Source organism: Rhopalosiphum padi, chromosome 2 (assembly GCF_020882245.1).
Source record: "Rhopalosiphum padi isolate XX-2018 chromosome 2, ASM2088224v1, whole genome shotgun sequence".
NCBI classification, from domain to species: Eukaryota; Metazoa; Arthropoda; class Insecta; order Hemiptera; family Aphididae; genus Rhopalosiphum; species Rhopalosiphum padi.
In genome coordinates, this window is record NC_083598.1 from 32,223,697 (window position 1) to 32,251,112 (window position 27,416).

The 27,416-nt window shown below is 23.1% G+C and overlaps 1 protein-coding gene across 8 annotated transcripts in view; it reads right to left on the reverse strand.

The window, feature by feature from the left end:
- The window catches only part of LOC132921822 (cAMP-specific 3',5'-cyclic phosphodiesterase), a 622,929-nt gene that overhangs the window by 187,182 nt on the left and 408,331 nt on the right, over positions 1-27,416 (reverse strand). Inside the window, exon 1 of one of the 8 annotated variants that reach the window (XM_060985044.1) lies at positions 22,578-22,842. The exons of 5 other annotated variants lie outside the window; for them this stretch is intronic. In XM_060985044.1, coding sequence (XP_060841027.1) covers positions 22,578-22,708 — 131 coding nt within the window. In that variant the 5' untranslated portion in view covers positions 22,709-22,842. Of the gene's footprint in view, positions 1-670; positions 831-22,577; positions 22,843-27,416 lie in introns of those variants that run through there. 2 more of the 8 variants (XM_060985036.1, XM_060985035.1) reach the window with 2 other exon arrangements.

Below are 27,416 nucleotides of genomic sequence, written 5' to 3' on the forward strand. Positions count from 1 at the left end.
TCTAAGAATTGTATTATTATAAATCCATAATTTTTAAATTTTTCTTCGATATTATAACTTTTCTTATTTTTTTTTTGTAATTTATTTTTCCCTAAGTTTTATATTCTAAATAATTAAAACTTAAGCAAAACAATAACGTTACAAGCAATTTTAAATCGTAAACACTAAAAATTTTTTAAAGACCACCATGATATATTTTACAACGGATTAATGGATACAATATAAAAAATAAAATAGGTATATTGCAATTAGTTTTTTCAATAACTGTTGATTAAAATGTCTATTTATCGTGATGAATTAAAGTCAAACGTGTTTTGATTTTTTTTTTTTCAGGACACAAAGACCCTCAACTACCACATTTTGGATTTTGACTCAAAAACGCAAAACGAATTCGTAAATAATGAAATAATGGCAAAGAAAGCCGTTCATCGTATATAGTAATGACTCACAACAACGTATCACACAAACCCCGAAATCAGACGAAAATTCTTGAAATTAATAAGAAAAAAATAATATCACAACGAGCGACAAAATATTATGCCCTCTTCCTGCTCATCCCCGGATCTAAAATTAAAGCTGAGCTCGGACTTTTGGATGGTCGCCAACCAAACCCGCCCACTCACCTGCATAAGCAAAAAAAAAATAATAATAATAATACATCAACACACACCACACAGATTGGTGAAAATCACTCAAACTCAGCGGGCGTACAACACTGACAATTCAAAACGAACAATCGCGACAACCACACGAACTATACGACGACGTATAACGTATAACGTCCCGAGTACACCACGCTGGGCCCGTTTGAGCCTGTAACCGCGACGTCGGATCGACTGTTCTGTTTGCCAACAATAGTGTTCGAGCGACGGCGGTGGCCATGATGCCTCGCAAACCCGACGACCCGACGGTTTCCGATCGCCGCCGACAGACGACGTTTATTATAGTAGTTACTACATACCAGGTAGATGTATAATAATAATAATGTGTACGGTACCTGCCACTAGGTTTTCCGCAACTTACGATATTTTAGCCGTTTCAACCGAACAATATCTCGACAAAAAGCGGTCAAATAAATTGAGTACAAACTTTGGAAAACGATCTTGGACGACTTTCAAAAAAAAAGAAAAACTTGACAAACTAATGCATGAATTCGAAACGGCCGAGCCGATACCTAATCATTGTTAGAACTACCTATACTCTCTATGTCTATAATTATTAATGTATTAATTTGTGCTTTACGGTGAGCAGTGTACCGTTATTTATAATAATAATAATAAGAAGGTCATATGCCATATTGTTATATATCATTATATCATAATATTTTCAAAGCGTTGAAATTCATCGTGTTATAAGTATAAATTATGCACGTTTACAAATAGTATCGACTCCGATACATTTATTTTTCGGAATTTAAAATATAAATTGTACATATTCATTTAAACGATTTTATGCATATTATGTAAAATGTATCGTAACTATTAAACATAAATTTAATTTATCATATACATCATTGCACTAAAGTTATAAAAAAAAATATATATATTAGTAATCTAATAATACTCACTGTTGATATTATATTAGGTCTTAAATACTGTTTGTATGTTATAAAAATATATTATGACTACTGTGTAGTGATTAAAACTATAAGTAGTAAAATTATAAATTACAACATGAATTATATTAATTGCTGTTGTATAATATTTTAGATAAAATACCACTTATACAACTTAATTATTTAGATCAATACTATAGTTGATTAATTTATTTTGTTTATGTCCTCTGTTTAATCAAACTTTTTTAATAACGAATTACAGTATCTAATATTTGATAATTGATTTTACTCCAAACATATACCTACATTAAACTATTTTTGTGTACTATTTTTAAATTTGATTCAATATTTAACTTAAATAAACTATTAATGGCGTGCTACAATAATTTTAAAACTATAGTTATTATTGTTTTCTTACTAATTATTAGACCTTAAAATAATTGCATTTTGAATGATGTAATAATATATAAATCACAGGATCGGATATTCTATAAAAATAGTATTCATTAATTTATAAAAAAAAATCAAAATTATCGATTTCCATTACTGTATGCGTATAATAATCTTATAATACGAAACAAAATACTGATTTAACATAAAGTAGGATTATGAATACAAAAAATATGCCACACTGCATACATATTTAAAATCGCTTAAAAACTATAAATATACATATACTGGTTATATATATTTTTTCTCATTACATTAATTATAATATTTAAGCTATTCTTTTAATTTGATGATTTTAATAAACATTTTAAAAAGCTTACATAAAACTTTAATAAACCATAAATGATCTTTAGAAAATACACCATATATATTATATATTTAATGAAGCATGTAAATGTTGAAATATTTTGTGATCTATATACAAATTAAATACAAATTCGAATTATTGAGTAACATTTTAGAAACGATAAACATTTAAGCTTTGTGTAAAAATTATATTACTTAAGTATGGTTTTAATATTATACAACCAGTTTAAATAAAAACCAATCTTATTAAATAATATAATGAATGCTTACAATATAATTATAAATTTAAATTTAATCAAGTTTTTTCGAGATCAAAAAAATTGTCCTACTATATTTTATATAAATAACAATAATATGTTATTAACAAATAAAAATATGTATAATACGTTTTAAAATTAGATTATGTTTCTCGTGCTTAGTATAAATGATTTGTCAATTCTATGAGATAAAAACAATAATTTACATTTTAAGACATTATGTATGTAAAAAAACCGATTAAATTGTAATATAAATAATAATATAGGTTTTATCCAACGCTTAATAAAAAATATTTATAATTCCATGAAACAAACATGGTAGGAATTAATTAGGTTATACTGCAACCACTATTAATTTCGTCTAACAAATTTCAAGGAAATTGTATGTATCTATTTATGTTACTGCTAAATAAATGTTTGATTCATAACCTTTAGATACAATAATTAAATTAATTTCAAATGCTGTTAGCTAAATATAATTAATTATTACACAAAGTAAGACATATTAATTGTATTGATACATTCAATTAACAAAAATTCTATTCATAAATAATAAGTAGGTATATTGTTTTTGGAAATAAGCTTTTAAGGGTTCTTTAGTGGTATGTTAGTTAATTTGTTTCGATTGATAATAATTATTTATTAACACGGTCATACGTATACTAAAAAAAAAAATACTGAGTAATAATATGAAGATAATTGGATTATAATATTGACACGACTTCAATGATTTGTATATATTAAGCCGTAAATATTATGCATAAAACATAAATCAAATTTATTTAAAAATATAATATTATAGTAACGATTAAGTAACATGAAACTACACAACTAACTACTAACAGATACAACAACATATTCACACACAAATAACTGTAAGGTCTTTTGACAATACACGTCATGTAATAAAGACAGCTCATTGAACATATTAAACATCAACACATTACCGACTACTGAATTCCGTAAAACTACAATACAACTTTTAAGTTACATATTTGTAAGTATTTATTGTTATAAGTTGGTACTTATTAGGCAATACAATATTAGTAATAATAACTGCCACTGGGTCCTGGTTATTTAAATATATTTTAGATATTTTATCTCTATCTACATAGACATGGTTACAGTAATTACGTATATCCACAGGGTCCAATGACTATCCCTGGATATATTATATTTTATTGGTCGTTCCCTCGACCATGATACAATATTATTTATATAGTTTTTATTTTCGAGATAAATTTTTAATACTTAAAAAAAAATTAGGTAATCAATAAATTGTTGTATTCTTATTTCATATTTTTTTAAATTTTAAATACTAAATAACAATATAAATTACTTTATGCTTGAAAAATACTTCTTTATGTATTATAAGTATATGTATCTACTTTAAAAGTTAACACATGTTATTAGGAATAATATGGATTCTAGTTATCTATATTGTACATCTATATTTTTTATTTGCAATTTAATCAAAATATTCAATTTTTTCTTACTAAAATTTCATAAAAATTATCATTATTTAATATTATTCATAGAATTACATTTTTTATGCAAGTAATAAAGTATAATTAATTATTGTTTTAAATGTCGTTGTTAGTATTAAACAATTAAGTATTGTCTAAATTTACACTTAGATGAGTTTTTGTGACTGCTCTTCAAAATAATATTATCATTTAAATTAAAACATAGAATAATGATAATAATATAATAATAATAATAGCAATTATATTCATAATAATTGTTATGTTTATTCATAAATAAAAATGAACAAAATTATGTTTTTATGGTATTTTATGGTGAATCAGACTTAGCCCATAAATTTAATATACAATTTACGTTGTACAAGATACACGAAAATAAGCAATTGATAACGCATATAATAATTATTATATTGGAAAATCAATAAGAAAATATAAAATATCTTTCATATAGCTAACAGACAGAATTTCAACTACCTAGTCAATTGTAATATAATATATTATGTGTATATTGAAGTTATGCATATTTGAAGTAGTTAGACAGTAAATTAAATATAGACCAATAAACCACCTAAGATCGATTAAATGGACACAGTTTATCATGACAGCTTGGTAAACTAATATTATGTAACAATTTCTGTGTACATACATAATATTAATAGACTACTTATTATTAACTTAAATTGAGTTATTACCAATACAGATTTAATAATTCAATTGCATGAATTATTATTAAATACAGTAAATATATTATATATTATACGCCTACGACTGCAGACTAAGTAAAGTATATAGCCAAATACAATAATACCACATGAATATAGGTGATTGACATTTATACATTTGCATCCATTACAGAAAAAAAAATATGATTTTTAATACATTTTTAATATTTAAGAGATTCGATAAAAACACAAAAAATAATTATTAATATATTTAAAAAAAATGTATTATGTATAGTATTAAAGTAATACAAATTTATTTTGAAATATTCAGAAACAAATTTCTGATAATCTGGCATACAATTCAAGAGTTTATTATCATTCCTTAGTACACCATGTGTATATATTATTGTTGTACCTATACATAATAAGTTGATGCAGATAATTTTTAAATTATAATAATATTCAAATCAATAATATACCAGCTGGTTTCAAAAACAAGTGAACCAGTGATTGGTTTAACATGAAATAGTACCCAATTATGTATTATTAAATGTATTCATTAGTATATACTATATATACTTATGTGAGAAGTTATTGGTATTTATTTATAACCTATAAAATAATAGTATATTAGTATAATTGATCTTGTTTTGGGAAATTAAAAATCAACAACAATTAGAAACTAATTAACTACAAGTGCTGTGTACGGTAGTAATTTAATCAGTATAATTAATTATAAAAGCCAGTGTAAGACTAGGATATTTAAATAATTTTACAAAGAATTGCAAAATAATTAGACGTATTTAGATATATCAAGGGAGATACATAATTTGTATGGAACATTGAAAAAAAAATTATAATCAATTTAAAAGTCTCACACCTTAATAATATTATATGCATCTTAATTGATTTAATTGTGTGTGTGTATTTAACAGATGATATTACTACATGTATAAATCTTTAAAAAATAATATATTTTTTACCCTTGCTGCCCAAGTGTACCCGAACTTTTTTAAGGGTTTTAAGTATATAAATCATATTTTTAATGCTAGTGCGAGAATTTCAACATGAGTAATCAAAAAATACTTTTAAATATAAGGTAAACGACGATATTATTTATGGCTAAAACAAAAAGTGTTCGCAATACTTAGCGACTACAACTACCAAACTTGGTCATCTGTCAAATAAAAAAATGTATTATTTTATATTTAAACTATACGAGTATGTAACTTTGAAAACTCATTTTTTAACTGTCTTCTTGAAACACAAGCCTAATTAAAAAAAAAAAAAGAATAGAAAAAAAAATCTCTAACAAGCGTGAAATTAATAATATTAAAAATTATTCTGTATTTTTTACTGAACGATTAAAGTTGTCAGTCTAACAGTGATGATAAACTGTTGTTGAAATTGAAATTTTACCGTGATGTGAATATCCAAAGTGGAAGCCTAACTGTTTTTCATAATTATTTATCATATTTTTATAATTTTTTTTTCTGTTACTTATTACTTAATCTTTTGAATTTAATTTTAAAGGTTTTAAAAAGGGTTGTATAAAGTAATGTGTATTATATGTATAAACATCAAATTATTGAAAATACATTATTATATATATATTTATATATATATATATATATACATTATTTTATATATATATATATATATATATAAATAACTAAATTAATATTTTGAAAAAACTTGTCAAAAACATAATTTAAATTATTTGAAAAAGTCTACATTTTAAGTAATAATACAGCACCAATATATGTACATTTAAATCTTGTACAAACAATCAGAAAAAAATTATTTTTTATAAATTCTTCCTTATACTCATAAGTATTTACAATAATTTTTTTAAAATTTTCTTATTTTGACCTTCTATGTAAAAATAGAGTAGTATCCTATATTTCACTTTAAAAATATTTCTCTCTATTTGTTAAGTTATATTCGTACTACAGAATGTAATACGTTATAATCTGATGAACTTAGAGCCTGAAGCAAAGTGGCGTTTCTAGTATATATTTTGTGTAAATCAGCTTTCAATTACTGGCTTAACATGTTGTATTTATATAACTCTTATAAAATCTTTGAATGAGATAAAATGAAAGAATATAAAGCTTTCAGCGCTAAACAACAAACAGACAAAATGATTTAATAAAAACATATATTTCGTTTTGGAAGGGTTTGAGAAGGGTAGAGGATACTTTGATGGTTTAATTATTTATAAAACGAGTTTTAGGTATAGTTGGGAGGTTATAGCTTTAAAATATGTGTTTTTGACAAATACGAACAACTGAAGTTGTTAGTGTAATGCGGAAGGAATAATGTTAAAATTTTACTCATAAGCTCATATAAAAAAAAAAAATACCAAATAGAAGATAATACATTGTTCTATTTTGGATATATTTATAGAAATATGGATTATTTTTGTGTTAAATTTATTAATTTTTGTACACATGTTGAATATTTTTCACTATTTCAGGGAATTTATAGAGTATATTTTATAAAATCTTAAAAAAAAAAAATTATCATATTGTATTGACCAAAAGTCATTATCTTCAAATCATCAGTACTTATAAATTAAAATTGATTGAATCATCATTGAGTGTTTTTAATTATTCTACTTGTCAAAGAGCATGCTATAGTATACGCCCATTGTACCAGTATAAGTGAAGGTTCCATACGTCGCTAAAATAACTATTTGGTCACTACTAATTATTAGCAATATTTTGTACTATTGTGGGATTTGCAATGACGTCATACGTCACAGTTCATTATATCAAAAACTGTAACTCATTTGCGTCATACATAGTAAACTAATAAACATACGTTTTCTGAAACATTTCTAAAAAAAAAAACTTGTTGTTTGTAACGTTTAAGGAACAATCAAAGTTTACACACATCACATGTTATTATGCTGCGTCTGGGCGACATTTGTGATCAATAGCTTTGTGAACGTCTTACCTCTTAATTCAAAATTCAAAAAGGACCTTTTTATGGTTGAAATTTTTCTTTTGTGAATAGGAAGAGTGTACTTACATAGTTTATACACATTTAGTATCGACTACCTATTGTGTTTTAATAATAATAATTTGTGTACAATTACATTATCATAGTATATGTCTTAATTACGTTCAATAACGAACAGATAGGTAACAATTATAATAATTTACAAAAAACCATTTTTATTATTAATATTTTTTGTAATTAAATATAGATTTTTAGTAAAACAGTTTTATACGGAGTTTCTATAATAGCTATTATTACTTATCAAACATGCATTTAACATTATAATGGGTTATTGTTGCGTGCGTACTATGGTTACGGGACGATTCGTGATAAGGCGACTACAAAACATAATAATATAGTACAGGTCCTATATATTATTTATTATAGTCGTAGTACGTAATAAAATAATATTTTTATCTTATAAATTCAGGGTTTACTGGTTTTCTGCACAACACCAATACCACAAAAAAGAGTATATCAATAGTATTACGGATTTTAAACAAATTGCTTATTTTAAGCATATTATTTGATTTATAACTAACAAACTTTCAATAGTTATTATTATAGTTTAAATGTCTAATTTTAAATGTATATATAAAAAAAGTACTTCGATGTTTTTAATGAGACACATTTTTAAATATTATAATTTTAGCATTATTCACGTATAAAAAAACTATTAAAAAAATGTTCTATACAAAACATGTTTTTATTATTGAATTAATTTTAATAAAACACAATTAGTGTTGTATTATCTTATCTAAACACAATATCGATTAAGATACAGAGCATTATATTAAACAACTATAATCAATTTATTTAAATTTCTATAATGGACCCAATATGATGAACTAAAATTATGACATTATGTTGAACATGCTTACATACTAATTAGTTTAAAATATGCTTTAACTGTATTTAAAAATTAATATAAAAAAAAAACCAAATATAATAATCAAAGTCTTCAAAATAACATAATTGAAAGATAAATATAAGGATTATTGAAGTTGTTTAAGTTATAAAAATTCGAAGTGAGGTATTAAAATAATTATGATATCTGATTATCTAATACGCAAATATGTTGTAAATTCATTATACCATAAACGAAATAAAATAAAATGTAGATTCATAGTGAAGCATGAAACTTATTGATGTTACCTAAATATTTTCTATTAACATTTTTTTCGTTTAGGTTATTACAAAGAGTGCTTGGAAAGTTTTATGTAACACTTTTAGTGTTAAAAAATGTCTAGATGGCACTATTATAGAGGCTATTTCTCAAAAGTTTTTGCAAAAGTAAAACTAAACTTCGACAACCGAAGAAAAATGTTTATAAGATTTCAAAGAGCGCATGCACTTAGAAAGGTTATCCGAGTAGGTACACATATTTTGAGTTTAATATCATGGAATCTAGCACTGATGCGGGTGTCTAACAATCGATGGAATAAAAAAAAGAAATTTAAACAAGAAATAATACATTTTTAAGTATAAAACAATATTAAATTGTACAAATGTTGTCTAATATGCTATTGCTATAAATTACTTTAATTTACACTCAATTATAAGATAAATTAATTTTTAGTTAAAATAATGTTTAAATTTAAAATTTGATACTATAAATTTAAATCAAAAATTAATCTTTATATTAATTTAAAGTATTAATTGGAGAAATTAATTATTCAATAAAATATACCTTTACAATTTTATCTATTGAACCATAAATGAAAACAATATTACTTAATATATTATAATATTTAATAATTGTATGTAGTTCTAAAATAATATGAGAAATATTAACCATACTATAATATGTACTGTACTGCATAATATAACGTAGTAAATTTCAATTAATAGATCTTTAATCCAACTATTGTTCTAATAAATCCGCATACCTATTATATAATCATTTTGTTTTGTGTGAATTCAACTAGGTGTAACATAACATTTAGAATAATATATATAAACAAGAACATAACAATATTATATCATAATTTACACTAACTAACATTGTTTGTATTATCCCCAATAATAATGAGTAATAATACCAATTATAAAGCTACGTTTCCCATGTGTGTAATCCTAAGGTATAAATCATCATGTAGTTAAGTCACTTAACAATATTTTAATATGTATTATAAAAAAAATGATATTATTTGTTTACTATTTATGTTACAATTACTATTAGCAAAAAAAAAAAAAATATTATATTGATTGTTGAGTTCTAGAATAATTTGAATTGCGAATAATTTAAGTGTTAAACAATAAAATACAAACCAATAACCATTAATACTAAAAAGTTATGTTTAATAACTCATATCAATGAAATTAATTTATTGCATGTTATTTTTTAATTACAAAGTAAACATTGTGTTTTTAAACTAAAATAACTAATAAAAGGCTTACATACATACCCCTTCACTTCCTGGAAATCCCCGTTGAAGGCTCAAAAGAAAATGGTGTAAAGACCTCTTAACTTAATATTCCCATAACCTAAATTCCAAGTTAGGTGCTACTAGTGGTTTAGCTCTAATTATGGTTTTTTTATTCTCATCTCACATATACTTATTGTGCTTAATAATTGTATATATTGTATATTTCAATTAAAAAAAAAAAAAAACTAAAATAAAATAGCATTTGGGTTCAACGATACATTATGATACTTGTAATGTTTACAAAAAATGATTCTGAGTGGAAACCGCTCATCAGCTTATATCAGTAAGTATATTTCATTATTTTACTATTGAAGCAATTAATTTTAATTTTAGTTGTATTACTGTAGGTTGATTTAATTGTTGTCAAAAAAATTGCATTTATGATATTATTAATGGCCATATGGCATATTGTCTATACTATAATATGTATAATATATTTTGTGAAATTTATTCAAATAGTATTTGATTTATATATACTTAGTTGCTTAAATTGAAAATATTAATAAGTAATAACTGTCCATACAATATTATATTATTATAATGTATAATATTATTAATAACAACAGTTAGTTGAAAAAATAAATGTACATTATAAGATTTTTAAAATTTAAAACAATTCAAGCGTCGCCATCTGCCGGTATAAATTTGAACAAAAATTACAAGTTGTTAACCGAATGTTGACGTCATCCATTTTATTACTTTTATTATTTATTAGTTTACATAATAATATATTGTATTACTTTTTACTGTTTTGAATCATAAAAAAATTCCATTAAAATAAAAAGGCCATAAAAACTTTATTAGGTGTATAAGTTATTTACAAATGAAAAACACAATATAGGTAGATGGATCATTATTACTTATTTTTTATGTTTACATACACCTAAATGTTATGCTAACTAAAGATTAAAGGTTCCTATAAATGTTATAAAACTATTTTTGAATAAGTATATTCAGTGTGTGCTTATGATGTAATTTTTCGATCATATAAAACCTACTTACCGGTTATTTTTCCGATATCTTGAGAGTATTATATTTATTAATATAATATTTACATATTATAAGAATGATAATATTACGATAACACGGCGTTTTAGATAGGCTATTTAGCTACACCACTGACAAGATAATTTTTTTCATAATCTTACAAGTGTAATAATTACATTAGTCTAATAAAATTCTTCATAGAACAACTACATAAGTAGGAAAATAAAGGCTATAAAAGTTTTGTAATCATAGGACATAACGTATTTTATTATGTCTGTAACGATTACTGAAAGCAATTTTAGAAAACTAAAGTTATCTATGAAGTAGTGGCTAAATTCAAATATATCACTTATTTTGACATTTTGAGTTTGACTACTACTTTGACCACCGCAGTGACCTTGGCAACTATTTAATATTACATTTTCTGAGTTAATTATTTATAAAAAAAAATACCCAAGTTCTCATCAATCAACAAAGAAGACTCCACAAGTAGACTAATAGCCATTATAATATACCAACATTTGAATTTCCGTTTACAATTTTATACAGAAAATACACACACACTTAAAACTGCATCCAATAAACTACAATGAATTTTACTTTTTCATACGGAGTTTATTATTTGTCCATATTCTATATGTATTATAAATAAAAAAGTATAGTTAGGTATATAAAATTTATTTTTTATTTTTATATTACATATTAAGCTGATCGATTTGCTGTCCATACGTAATCGTAATTTGAATCGCAAATATAAATATTATCTTTTAAAAATGGCTTCAATGAGTTTTTTTAGTTCTAGTACATATTGTACATGGTTAAAAATAGAAATTTTTATAATACGAAGAATCTATAAATGACCAATTCCATTACAAAATAATGTATTTTATTAAAATATAAAACATATAATTTTATAACTGTAAAACGAAGTATTTTTGCCAATTTTTCCTATGTTATCTTTAAGTGTCTTTTTACGTTTATGTTAAAAATAATATTTTTCATCTTTGAAGTGTACCTTAAACTAATTGATTTTATACAAAGAAGATACTATTTATAAATGTACACGTATACTATATGAAAGCTTCAAATTTGTTTTGTATGAAGGGTTTAGCAAATCCCAAAGTTGATATAAAGTTTCTCCCATCAAAACACAGATGTTACGCACTAGAATAATAGTTTAGACGGTATGCTTTTAAAGTCAAATATCAAAGGGCCAATTCAGGACATTCGTTGCTAGTTTGACTTTTTATAACTATTCAGTGCACATTATTATGAACAATTACGTACAAGTTTTTAAACTGTAATAAAAATCAGTGAGAAAGTTATCAAACTAAACTATTTATTGTATTTAATAAACAACATAATAATTACATATATTAAAAATGATTAATCAGGTTTGAAACGTAATTTATTACTGAATTCTTACTGAATTTTTTATCTAGAACAGTTTAAAATACGAATATTAAGACTTGTAAAATTTCAATTGTAAGTTAATAAATTGAACCATACTCAAAAATTATATTATAAAGTTTTTTCGTTTGTAGGCATTCAAATTAAATAGTTTGTTGTTTTTTCACAATATCAGACAATTACAACAACATATAATATTATAAATATATTGTATGATATATTTATAAACATTTTTTAAGACAAATAGTCATTTAAAAACTAGAGTTTAGAATATATTATAGGCACTTTACCTAATGTTTTATTTATACATTTACCTAACAATTATATTATAGTATAATACTATTTTAAGAATAACTGATACACTGCTTTATATTGAAATAAACAACAGTAAAGTTACGGTATAACTGAAACACATTTATTAAAGATATTTCGTATTCGAAAATCGTATACAGGGATTTCTTCATTTATATTTTCCTACTCCTCCGATAATATACACTGGGCACACATAATTTGTAATTTGTATTCTAAATCAGTTTTCGGTAATCCGTCGTCACATAACACACGTTCAGTTATTATACACAAACCGATTACAAATTCCAAACACAAAATCGACGACGCCAAGTCACTATTATGCAAGGTCGATTCACATGTATTTTGTAAATACGTAGTATAAACAAAATACACCTAACACAGTGTTGTATAATGTTTATCCACTGTATTAAGACTTAAGGGTTGTCATTATAATACCATAATGCGTGCGCATATTCTTTCTTTTGGCACATGCAATTGGTCCCCAGAGTAAATTAAAATTAATTTAGTTTGTAGAATTTTCGGCGTTAAAGCTATATTATTACAATTCAATGCGTTTTATCGTAGTGTACGTATAATATGATATATTATGTAGCATTACTATAGGTTTTATTTTAACCTGTTTCAATAAATTATTTAGATATGATTTTTATTTATTATATTTAGATATGCAATATTAATTATACATATTAGATTGTTAAAAATAATAAATATTAAAAGCTATCTTAATCTTAATGGAATCTAAAACCATAATTATAGATAAAAATTAAATGAGTAGAGATAAAATAGTAGTATTAAATATACAATACTAAATTAATGTACGTTATTATAATTCTGATATCAGACAGCATTAGAGATTTTAATTGAATTTTAAGTAATAATTATTATATCACATACCTAATAGAACACAATTAAACTAAACAAACTAAATGAAAAATAATTAATAATAAACACCAATTAATTAAACAATAGAATTTTCCACTTTTTTAAAGTCCCAGAAAAAATTAAATAGTTTTTTTTTTACACATAATTATAATACAATTATATAATACTAAACGATTTAAAACTGTTGTAACAAATACAACTACAACAACCTAAAAAAAAAAAAAAAATAGGCTATACCTTATATTATTTTAATTTGTAAAATTCCATAATATTTTTTAAACACATACCTAATAATAAAAGATAATTGTGTAAATGTATACATAATCATTTGGAGCTTTCTAGTGAATATATATATGTATATGCAAGAAGCAAACTAACCAAACGATTTTTTGGCAAGGTAAGCATTATATTGGGCCAAAAAGAAAAAAATGTTCCACGAGATAGTTACATACTATATACATCAATGAAACATAATTAACACGAGAAGTACACAATATATCATACTAGTCATTTATACACAAGCAATTTTTGTATTTTTACATTTTACTTACTAAAAATGGTTTATTTTTCCTGATCGTACTTAATACTCGTAATTATTCATGTTTTGAAACTTACCTGAAACATAAAATTATTTTATTTTATTTAAAAATGTATTCATAATAATATTTTAATAAATTATTAATAAACCATGCAATTTAAAAACAAGTATATAATGAATATATATTTAATATTATAATATCAATTAACAAAAACATCATAAATGGTTTAATTAATAATCTTATTCAGTTGAAATTTAAAGAAAAGGTTTAAATAATTTTAAGCACAAGTTTTAAATCCATAAAACAATTATGCATTCATTTTGTGAAAATAATTTTCAAATAACATATTAAAAATAATTATATGTACATATGTAAATCGGTTTGTTGTTTTTTATAAAAACAAATTCTAGTTGAAAATAAATGTAACTGATCATTCTCCACTTATAAAAAAGATAATAATTAGCTCATTTATGTTATCTGTGTACACTATTTTTTAAATAGTATATGTTTATTGTAGTGGGTTTAATTAAAATCACAATTTGGAAATAATATTGTTTGATGAAAAATCGTATAAAAATAAGAATTCACCATAAATATTAAATAATATACCATATATTATTAAAATGCAAATTTTTTAATAAGAAAGAACTTCAAGAAAGTAACCTAGGTACCAAATTCAATTTATGAATTCACAAAACCAATTTAAAATTCAATAAATTCCCCTAAACAGAAATATGCATATATTATAGTGAATAATCTAACACCAACAAATTTTGATTTTCAATATTAACTTATTATAATATAACTTAGGTTAATATTCAGTTATTAGCTTTTAAAAATTGTTTTGTTAAAATAATAAAGCATTTCAAACAAAACTAGTTTTTTTTGTATCATTTTAACATTCCTACGTCGAGTAAACATGTTATAGTTACACGCACTTATGATAATAACCGTTTATGCTGAACACTGAACCCAACTGTCTCACAGTTTTACGTAAATACAATTTCGGCATTCGATTATTATTTTTCGACACACAAACATGAATCAGTCACACGCGATAGTAGAAATAATTATACTTTCAAATTGAAAAATATTTTAATTAACGTATTAAATTGCATAATCACCTATAGTTTAATTATATAATAATATACGAGTAGGTACAACATGTACACGTGATATATTTCAGTTCGTAATGGATAAGTATATTTTTTAATTAAAACTACTCAGAGAATTATTTTAATACAATACATTAAAAATTAAAATATGGTTTATTTTAATTTTATATTTTACAATATTAAATATTATATAATTTTTTCATTTACTACAGGCTCTTATTGTGGCGTATATAATTAACACTAAATAGTTACACAGATGACACATTTATTTAATTGTAATATGGAAATCAATAATGACGTGTGTATAAAAAAAAACTAATAGAATAATTCATTATAAATGTAATTGTTTACAATAAAATTCAAACTATTAATAAACATTAATTTAACCCATAAAATTATAATTCTGATTTAAACTTAACTTAATTTTAAAAATTAGTTCAAAACTAGACCAAAGATCAAAATCTATAATTTTTAATATAAAATTAACAGAATTATTAAATTTTTTAGTTAAGTTGCTAATAATTAAATATTTAAATGTAATGAATGCATAGTATAACTTGTTAAGTTACTCTTAAATGTTAAAATAAATATTGAATATTATATAATATATTGTTGTACGATGTACAACAATATGTACTATGATTCTTTGTAGTATATTTGATTGTATTGATTTATCAATAAAGAAAATGTGTTAGCAACACAAATTACATTATTTGTATGTGTGATTATTGATTATTAAAACTAATACTGGCATTACTGCTATCACCAAGTTTATATTTTATGCGTTTAGCATAGATTCAATGGGGAATGGGAAATTATTTACATATACAGAAAAATGCATGATTTTTACGTCCCAGGTTAGGTTAGGTTCGATTAAAAGTTATTATGACGAACATTTTAATAACATATAAAAAATAATTACTTGAACAATAATGCTTATTATTCAATAAGTATAAATAAGATTTACTATGACACGAGGTCCGAAATCAATCAGTGTGTAGTACAAATGTCAAATCTATATTCACGCATACACGGTCCTAATTTCTACTTTCGTATGATAAAGGCTTCTAAACACTACCTACTGATGCAGTAGTATAAAGCGTACATAGGTAATTATCACAAATTATAGTTTATTGTTTGTATATTATAATGGAAATAGGGCATTCGACTTACGAGTAATTTATGAAAATACGAACTAAAATCACCAATGCAATTAGTCTCAAAGCATCAGACTTTGTGTAACTATATATACAGAGTATCCCGTGAGGATTTATTCATTGCGATATCCCCTGAAATAATGGAGATATCATAATTTTGTTTTTTTAATCAGATTCACAGGAACAAGAACTACAAATATTTAATGTTTTAATTTCTTTTTATGTTTAAAGTTAAAAAATATATTTTTATATTATTTTCAAAAAATTAAAAATAACGATTTTTTAGTGTTCATTTTTCTAAAAATATTGACGTTTCAACATTTTAATTTTATTAATCTCCTGATTTTTAATATTTTTTCTAGTTTTGAGAAAAACTGGGGATTAACATTGAAAGCGTTTACTAGCCGTACGAGCAGGTGGGCCACATGTTTGATACAATGATACCATTATCGCATTAAATAATTGGCAGTTTTTTTTTTTTGAAACTAGAAAATAAACGTCTTAAAAAAAAAAAAAAAAAAAAAAAAAACAGAATTATGATATCTCTATTATTTCAGGAGATATTGCAATGTGTAAATCCTCACGGGACACCTTATATATACGACTTATACTCATAATGCAATTACACTGCATTATGATACTGCATGAGACACGCGTTATAATATAAATATTATATTATATTACAGTACCTATGATAAAAGTAGATCGTACTTAAACATTGCATTGGTTTTTTTCTTATTCAACGTACAACAGTTGTATACTACTATAGACTGTCGATGATAGTATAATATTTATCCAAGATGATTCACCCAAACATGTCACTCCTTTTTTTTTTTATAGTCATGCAATATTATTCAAAATCAGATTTGTGGAACTTCTAAATACATTTTTTAAAGATGTTTGATAACTACTACTAGGTAATTAAAGAGTGCCATGTAGATATATAAACTTTTTTTTTTTAAATGAGAATCTTTTTTCTTCTATAATTTAGTGGATAATTTTTATTATTATTAGTACTTATCGTATTAAAATAAAAATTTTAACGAGTAGTACTTGAGTTATTTAACTTTGTGTATTAAGTATAATAAGTTTACAATAATAGGTATGGAAGACTATGCAACGATGAATACGATATTCCCTATTATTTTCCAGTAGTCTTCCGTCGTGTTTTTTATCAGAATAAAAAAAACAATAATAATAATAAATGGCAACGTTCTGTTTGTAGATTAACGAATTACACACGTGCGGCGAAACGTTAAGATAGCCCATTGTGACCGACATTGGCCCATAAATATATAGTGAACCGGTAAGATTTAACTTAACGCGTAGCATATTAATATCATCTATACATCTAGAAATATACACCCGAACGATGCGTATTATAACAATTAATTGTATTACGATAAAATTTATTGACAAATCAGTTTTAAAATAAAATCTATAGGTTTAGGTTTTAGGAGCAAAAACTATGCCCACTACTTTTATTCCACGATATCACGGAAAACGTATAATATAATAATATATGGTGCTGGTAAATTATAGTATTATCGTAGCCAACTGTCATTATATTGCTTTACAGTGTGCAGTGTCATGGTCGTTAGCGTATTATTATAAAATATTATATGGATACGTATTTAATTATTTCTAGTGTAAATTATTGATCTGATACAATATCGTATACCTACCATGATACTCCTGACCGATTATATAGTGAAGTACCTATAATTTTATCTACTAGTGATATAAATAATAAGTTATATACCAATGAAGAATAAAAATACAAGCTTCACAAATAGAAGGATCCTCCTAACTAGAGAAATCAATTATTATTAAAATAGTCATTTAAACAGTTACCTAATTATTATTTTCTACTGATCTAAATTGTTTTATATTTAAAGATACTCTCGGAAGCAATGAGATATTTATTTACATTCGGATTTAATTTAACCAGATATATTAAATTATCTTGTACACTTCCTAAATACTAAGACGCTACTACGGAAGTATTATTGAAAATGTATGTTTTAAATTTTTAAAAATTTATATTTAATAATAATATACTTGGCTATTATTACAAACTAAGGAAATCATTTTTTTTTCATCTAAAAGCAAAACGGTTAACATTTAATGACCTAGCTTTAACGGATGTGGCTCTCTAACATGGTTATTATTTCCTAAAATTTCATTGTTAATTATTATATTATTGACGAAAACAAACTTGGACAGACACACACTAAATATATAATATACTGTCCAATAAAAATACGTGTGACAAAAAAATTATCTCCATACTATTATTAAATATATTATATCTATATAATATTTTAACTAGGGAAAAAATAATTAAACTCAGAAACGGTGCAAAACACAGTTTAGAACGATGTTCAATGAAATAATACAAACACAACATGCGAAGGGCTATATAATATGTGTAACATAGAGATATTATCCATATTAGAGGCATCGTTTATATTAACCTATAAATTATAATACCTATATAGGATCATATCCATTCAATTTTTCAAATTATTATTATTACAACGTCTAATAAGCAATGTTCGTTAATCGTGTTTTCAACGTTCGAGTCGATTTCAGAAACACTTATTGTACGATTATTATGATATTAATAATATACTATAGGTATTAAACTATTATGGTTATTAATTGACAACAATATAGTGAAATATACGTTAGTATATATTATTTAGTATTTCCGATTGACTGTAGTGACTAGTGATTGTTTTTCAAACAAAAAATTAACAGTTTTATTGTCTCCCTAGAACGAAAAAAGGATATTTCATATATTATGAATACGTATTTACTGTTATGATAAACACAATGAAGCGCATAAGCTGCAATAACACCAATAACTAAAATATTACTATAACATTATGTTATTTATTATTAAATTAATACAAAAAAAGTTTTTAACGATTTACAAAACTTTTTCTTTTTAAAATACATGATTTTAATAATATTTATTTTAAAATATAATTCACATGCTAACTTTAATATTAAAATACGTGAAATAATAAAATATTTGGTTAATGCAATAAGTTTCTAAAAACATTTGATTTAAATATATTATGTTTAAATAGACAAATTAAAAATTATTTGTATTTAATATATAATACATCATAAGTTTTCGCAAAAAATTAGTTTGAATATAATTTTAAAATAAAAACAAAATATTTATTTTACTTGTTTTTATTGGTTATTTATTTAATGATTAAAATGTAACTTATTAGTAAATAGTTAAGGTATTATAATCTTGAAAAATATTACGATCATATTAAAATGCATAAAATAAATAAACTGAGTACGTATCTTTTGAAGCTAAGCTAATGATTCATCTCATTAGAAAGTTGTTAATCGCAAAAATGTGCTGTGTATATCATTAAATGCATCGTTAGTGTTTATAAACGTTTACTTATTGAATGTTTTATCAAAAGAGCAGTATACTATAATTTTGGTATCTATAAACATTATTCATAAATTAAAAATATGTATACACATTAATTACAAGTTAATTATAACTACGTAAATAAAAGTTAATTATTTAGAAGAATAAGATTACTGATTATTTATAGTATGGAATATGCATATACTATAACAAATATTAGAAAAAAATTACCTACAGGTATCTTAACGTATAAGAGCACTTTTACAGATTTTAAAAAATATTTTATATTTTATTTAAATTATATTTTTTCAAGAGTTAATTATAAAACTAAAGATTTTATGAAAACTAAAATTTAAAATAAACATTGATAAAATATAATAAGCCTTCATTATTCTTCCATTAAGTGTGAAACGTAATACAATTGTATACTTAACAAAATAATAGACATTAATAATTATGCACATTACTGTCAGTAAGTACTACCTAATAATTCACAAACAATTCTACAAATTAGAAAAAGTACATATAAAGTATTTAATATTAAGATCAAATAATCAACTATAATATTACATTATATTTATTTCATCTACTTAATATTATATTAGAGTATTCTGCAAAGTTTTTTAAACTTTTATAAATATATTAAAAATAAGTATTAAATAAAAAAAAATATAAAGATTCTTGAATTAAAACAGTATAGAAATTAATAGATTACGAAGAAACATTTAAATAAATAAACACAATTAAGTAAGAACCTACCTAAATAAGTAATAACAAAATTGATTGGTATAAAGAAATAACCAACCTACTAAAAGTATTAATGCATATTGTATGATATTATAACTACGGCAATATATGAACGGGTTTGCATTTATGATAGAAATACATATTGGAATGTATTTTTTTTAAATTCCTACATTACAATTCGTGGCATTTGACATTATCCACAACCGTAAGCCCGTAGCATAAATTATTATTTATATATTGAATAGATAGGTACATGGAAATATAACGAATTCGAAGTTGTAAGTCTGGTAAATAATTATGGTTTTTGTAGTTATTACATAAACAACAAATACAAAATTATATTTTATATTGTTTAAAATAGGACTTTGGATTTTACAAAATTCTAATCTTATTTTAAAAATGTAATGTTATACTCGATTGAGAAAATAATGAGACTGAGTTGGTGATATATATATTTATCTGTGTTTTTAATTTTACAATAAAAACAGAAAACTTAAATTTATTACGAAACCAGAAGTCTATACAAAGGAAAAAATGGATAATATAATGATAGTAAATGGATATCTAAGTAGTGATGTTACTTTTAAATAAGATATATGCTAACATTTAAAAAAAAAACGGATTTTTAGTCGTAAGTATAGGACAATCAAATAGCACATGCTTAAAGTCACAAATGTCCCATTTTTTGATGAAGTATACAATAAGAAAAGAAGTTTAGTGATAATTTATGGGAAGGAAATGGGATGAGATTATGACCTACTCTAAGTCCCGTAAAGGCAACTATTTTGGTGCCTGGGTTAATGTTGGAGGTATGAACAATAGAGATGGGGAAAAAACTAAGGAAGACCAAAAAAATAGAATTTCTTACGTTTAATAATTTTATATTTTTGTATTATTTAGGAGAAAAAGAATTATTCTATTTTAACATCATATTTCAAACATTATAATCTCAAGGTACATATTAAATATTGAACCAAAATATATTGTAATAATATTTCATTTATATTTTTAAAGTCCGTCATCAACATCTTTAAATCTAAAATATGAAGGAAACTATTTTTTTTATTATTATTATGAAAGATAACGAATGTTATTTTATTACAATTTTTTTATGTTATGCACATTATATCCGAAAAAATTAAAATATATAACGAAAATTGAATTATAAATGTATTTAAATTATGGGTACACTCACATATATATAGATAATTTATATTTTCATTATTACATAACACTCAGTCAAATAAATGTCTTAACTACCAAATTTTATCATAAATTTCACATTATTTCACCTATTTATATTGAATTTCTGTCCCAAATTAAAAATGTATAGTCAATATTACATACTGTATTACTAGTAATACAGGCATGAAATAAATTAAATTATTATTATTTAAGTTAAGTAAATATATTAGTACTTAGATTTGTACATTTTAAAATAAACCGACTAGTGAAAAAAAATAAAATATATAATAAATACCTATAGGCTATAAGTAATATATTGTATATTTATACATTGATATTTCACAAAATATTGTAATAAATTATATCAAAATTATAATTTTTATTTTATCAATATTTAACTAAATTATACTTAAATTCATGCCTACAAATATTATATTATTAATATTGCATTTTATAAACACGTTTTGAAAAAAAAAAATGTATTTAAATTCCAATATTTATTATTTAATATATATATTTTATGTAATTTATAGTAATATTAATAAGCGGTGTATTACATTTTAAAAACAGTTTAATTTTTACAGAAATTTAAAAAATATAATGTTTATTGTACTATTTGAAATCGGTTGTTCTTAAATAAAACAGTTATAAACAATTTACATCAACAGGTTCTAAATTACAATTTGATTACCGTAGTTCACGTCCGATGACTACGGTCCATCCACGACGACGGCGTGCGTCTGAATCTTTCTTCTTTGCCCTTGCATAACACTGTGGTCCGTCATCTAACAGATCTTCAGTACTAACTTTGAGATTGGCCATGACACTAGTCACATTTTAACGTTACACATGCAGATTCAAATTTATTTTAAAATACAAATACAAAATTCTCTATGATTCCAATATGAATAAAATTTATTTTGAACCAAATTATGAACATAGGGATGTGTCAACAGCGATTCCACGCGGACCGCACGACTACCGGCGCTGTTTTCGGATATACGTCCCCGGTAAAATTTTGTGAGGAAGCCAAACGGGCGTTATATTTTTAAACGAGTGAGGCACTGTAGTATGACATCCAAAATGTGGTGGGAAAGAAACATACACAGATTGCGCGGACAGCTTAATATTAATATTATTAATACATATATATATATATATATATATATATATATAAATATATAATTTACTTCATTAGACGAAGTAGGCGAAAAAAATAGCGTAATAATAATATGCTAAATTAGTGGGGATAGTGTTACAAATTTAACTAGGCTCCCACTATGAATAATATTTTACCTAAACTCAACAAATCACGATGTGAATTTGTTTTACCCTTCATAATATGAAAACAAATTGTCGATTCAAACAACAAAAAATATTTCAAAAATTCAAATTTTGTTATTTTGTGTTCATTAAAACAAAAAAAATCCAATAATCCGATATTATAATAATTAAGAAATAAATCATACTTGCTATTGACTAATATCTTTTATTTATTTTTCTCTATTTTAGGTAGGTATTAATATATTTATTGGAAATTATATACTAAATATTTTAAATAATAATAATATTTGTAACGATTTTTTGTTTAAGTAATTCAAGATGTTTACGGCATTTTAATATCATTTTCTAGTTTTAAATTTTCTACAGGAAATTAATTTATTGAATCAAATTGATCGAATTGAAATAATATGGAATGAATAATATATTAAATATAGATAGGTAGTATTTTAATCAATAAATCTATTTTTCTTAAACAAATGTAGAATAACTTTGACTATCATTCTTGAAGTGAAATTATTTTTAGGCACATGTATTATAATGAAAATTTTAAATTTAATTTATAATTATTAGGTTCAAAATTTAATATTAACTATATTACAAATGTCTTATGCAATATATTTTATTCAATTATGTCTAGTCTTAGTACCTTAGTAAGTCCAATAATAATAATAAAATTATTGGAATGGTTGTACAATTATTAATTACTATATACTATTTTCACTAGATCAAAGACATAAGTTTGTGATTTTTTTAGTCAACTTGGCTATCGCCAATTCATTGTTGGTAGTTGGCTCTCATTTTTATTTTGTGTGTAGTAAAAATATTATTATTATTTGGTATTAAACATGATATTAATATATTGTGTATAATGATGCATAATATATTTATTACATCATAACTTTACAAAGACTGTTATTTTTATAATTTAATAGAAATTATGAATAGTAATAAAACTAATGATAAATATAAAATATGGTTATCTCATCATAAACTATAATATATATATATATATTTATTTATTTACCTAATATATGAATAATATCATAATGCAATAGATGATCCATTAAGACTTTAATATAATTTAAATTAAATTATCTTATACTCCTAGAATATAATTAGGTATTTTGTTAACATTTAAAATTTTAAAGTCAAATATTATAGTTCTGAACAAATTATGTAAAATTATTTATACATATTTTATTCACTTTTATTGAAGTTTTCAAATCTTTTGATATGCATGCATAAAATAAATTTCCATAAAAAAAATATTAATGAAAAAGTCGAAACAATATTCAATGTAATACATTTTAATATATTCAAAGATAATTTAAAGATATTTCTATTATTATTTATCTATTCAAAATTATGTTCTTGATTTTAATAATATATTTATAAATATTTTATGTTCACACCAAAACAAATACTATAGTATATTTGTTTTAAAATAAATACTGGTTTTTCAATTTACAATCGTATAATACTAATGAATGCAATAATATTTTTTAAGTTTACATGAGCATAATTGTTTAGAAAGGTACATATTCTATATTCCTATTGTACAGTTTTAAAAATAATTAGTTTTAAAATAAAAATATGATATATTTACATACAAAGTTGTCATAACGAAATATTTCAATAGCCTTTTATTGTGTATATTTTTTAACATTCATGTAAAACATAATAATAAATGTTCTGTTATACTTAAAAAAAATAATAATTTCATTGGCATAAAGTAAAAATACCTAATACTAGAATTAATTTAAAATAACACTGATATATATATATATACTTTTCATAAATATTTTAATTTTTCCATTAAATATTGACATACGACGTTTCCATAAATATAATTTATAGTTAAAAACACAGACGAATCATTTGGAGTTTAAATACATATTTTTAATATTAAAAATTTCTTCCATAGCAAAATATTATCTCGAACGCAGGATTTATTAATTATACTATATTAAAAATATAACCCCCATTAATACTATCAATATTTATAAATTAATTCTAATTATATAAAGTGCAAGTTTTCAAATCAAAGTTATAACACAAAACATATTTAATTTAGCAGTACAATCTCCAAAATAAAAATTTTAAAGAAAATAGTTTATTTATAAAAAATTATAGCAGGTATCTTTTTTTTTTTTTTTAGTTACCACGAATTAATTGATTTTAATTGTTATATCATTACAAGATATTACAAATAAATAATTAATCTTATGTGTATATATTTTTATTAATTACCTAGTTTAAAATTAAAATAATACAACAATAGGTACAGAGTTTAAAATTAATAAAAATAATATTAGTTGTAAGTGAAGCCAAAAATACATTGATTTTATAATATTATTTTTTTATTTTTATTTTTGCTTATTTATGCTTATTTAAAGGATTTTTATTTTTGGACATATCTTGTTTGACGACAAACATCAATCAGTTTAAAATGGTTATATTCATTTTAGATTATAAATTACTTCAACATGACAATGACATTGAAATAGTATTTTAACTTAAACCCTATCTTAAAGTATTTCCCAATTGATGAATAAATCATTCAAAAAAATTAATATATTATTCAAATTTCTTACAAATGTTACTTTGTGTATTATTATTACGATCAATGAAAAACTCATACTGACTACAAAAATGTATATATTATTCTCTTTGTATAGGCTTATTTGATAGGTCCATTTTATATGACTTAATTGACTAATGAGTTATACAGATTCTCATGAGTAATAATTTTTTGTATATAAAATACAAATTAGTCTTTATGTTATTCGCATTTAAAGCTTTAAAATAATTTTAAAATTTTAAATATCACTCCATATTGGTTTTCGTTTTTAATTTTTTTTTTACTTACCTTAGTTTTGATCAATGAGATACTCCAAAAGTGATATACAGCAGTCTCTAGACTAAACACAGCTGGTTTAAAAAGGTCATTTTTTTGTTTTCTCCAATCGTTTTTTTTGAGAAAATGAAGGAGATAGTTGAAAAAATAACACTCGTTTACACAATGTGACCCAAAACGAATATATTGCTGACTCAGTATAACCAGAAAAACACTATAAAGCTTGCTTATGACAACAATCTTAATAAAAGTTTTTTTTTAAACGATTGAAGTCCCAAAGTATATGTTAAAATAAGTGTGCTTTTCATAATTATATTATTTGTATTTCTAAAAATAAACTTAAAATAATTTTAGGTTAAATTAATTAAGGACACTGTATTACATTACACAAAAGCATCAAGTAAAAATAAATAGATTCATTATAATATTAACACAAAAGAATATGTCGAATAAGTCGTTACAAACATACTTTATTTGAAACATATATGATATAAATATTTACAATTAAGTTTAAAAGCTTAAATCATAGTAGAATTATGACCATTGTTGTTTAGGACTTTAAAAAATATTTGCATGATAAGTTAAATCAGATTATATATTATATATTTATAGAATTATATTAAATTCACTCATGAACTGTTTCGTAAAGATTTCTAGGAATGGTCAACAATGTGTAAAATGTAAGAACGTAACTAATTACATATTAGTTACATAAGAAATAATACAACCAATCAACACAACATTTTAAAAACAAATAATAATCTTTGAGCATAATAATTTACTTCTATTTGTGCACAAACAAAGCAAAATTACTATAATAATTTATTTTTTTTATTACATTAATTATTTATAGTCATTATTGTGCATTTTAATTAGGTCACCGTAAAATTATATATTACTAGAATTGTTTAAGGCATGTAGGTGTCGTCTGGCATGAATATCTATTAATTGACGTCAGTATTAACAATGGCGTCAATAATATGTTAATTGACTTAAAAGTAAAAATCGTTGAAGATGTATACTCCCTATGCACTATAGAATAATTTCGGAGACGAAACAAAATATTTTGTACTCAATATATATATATTACCATGTGTCATGTATAAATTTTGCTGTTTTTGCAAAATGTCCGCAAATTTGTTTATAATCTATCAAAGTTAATGTTCAATTGATGGAGATCATGCATATACTAATTTGACAATAACTTTAACAAAGTTTAAATATGCATATGCGCATTTTTATTTAATTCGTAATTTCATAGAACACAGTTAAAAAATTAAGATCATAAGCGAAAACATTTTAAACATTTTAATAATAACTCTGGTCCATGAAAGAACAAGCATAACGCACACAAAAAACACGTACAGAGATTTTTTTTTACTACCGAAA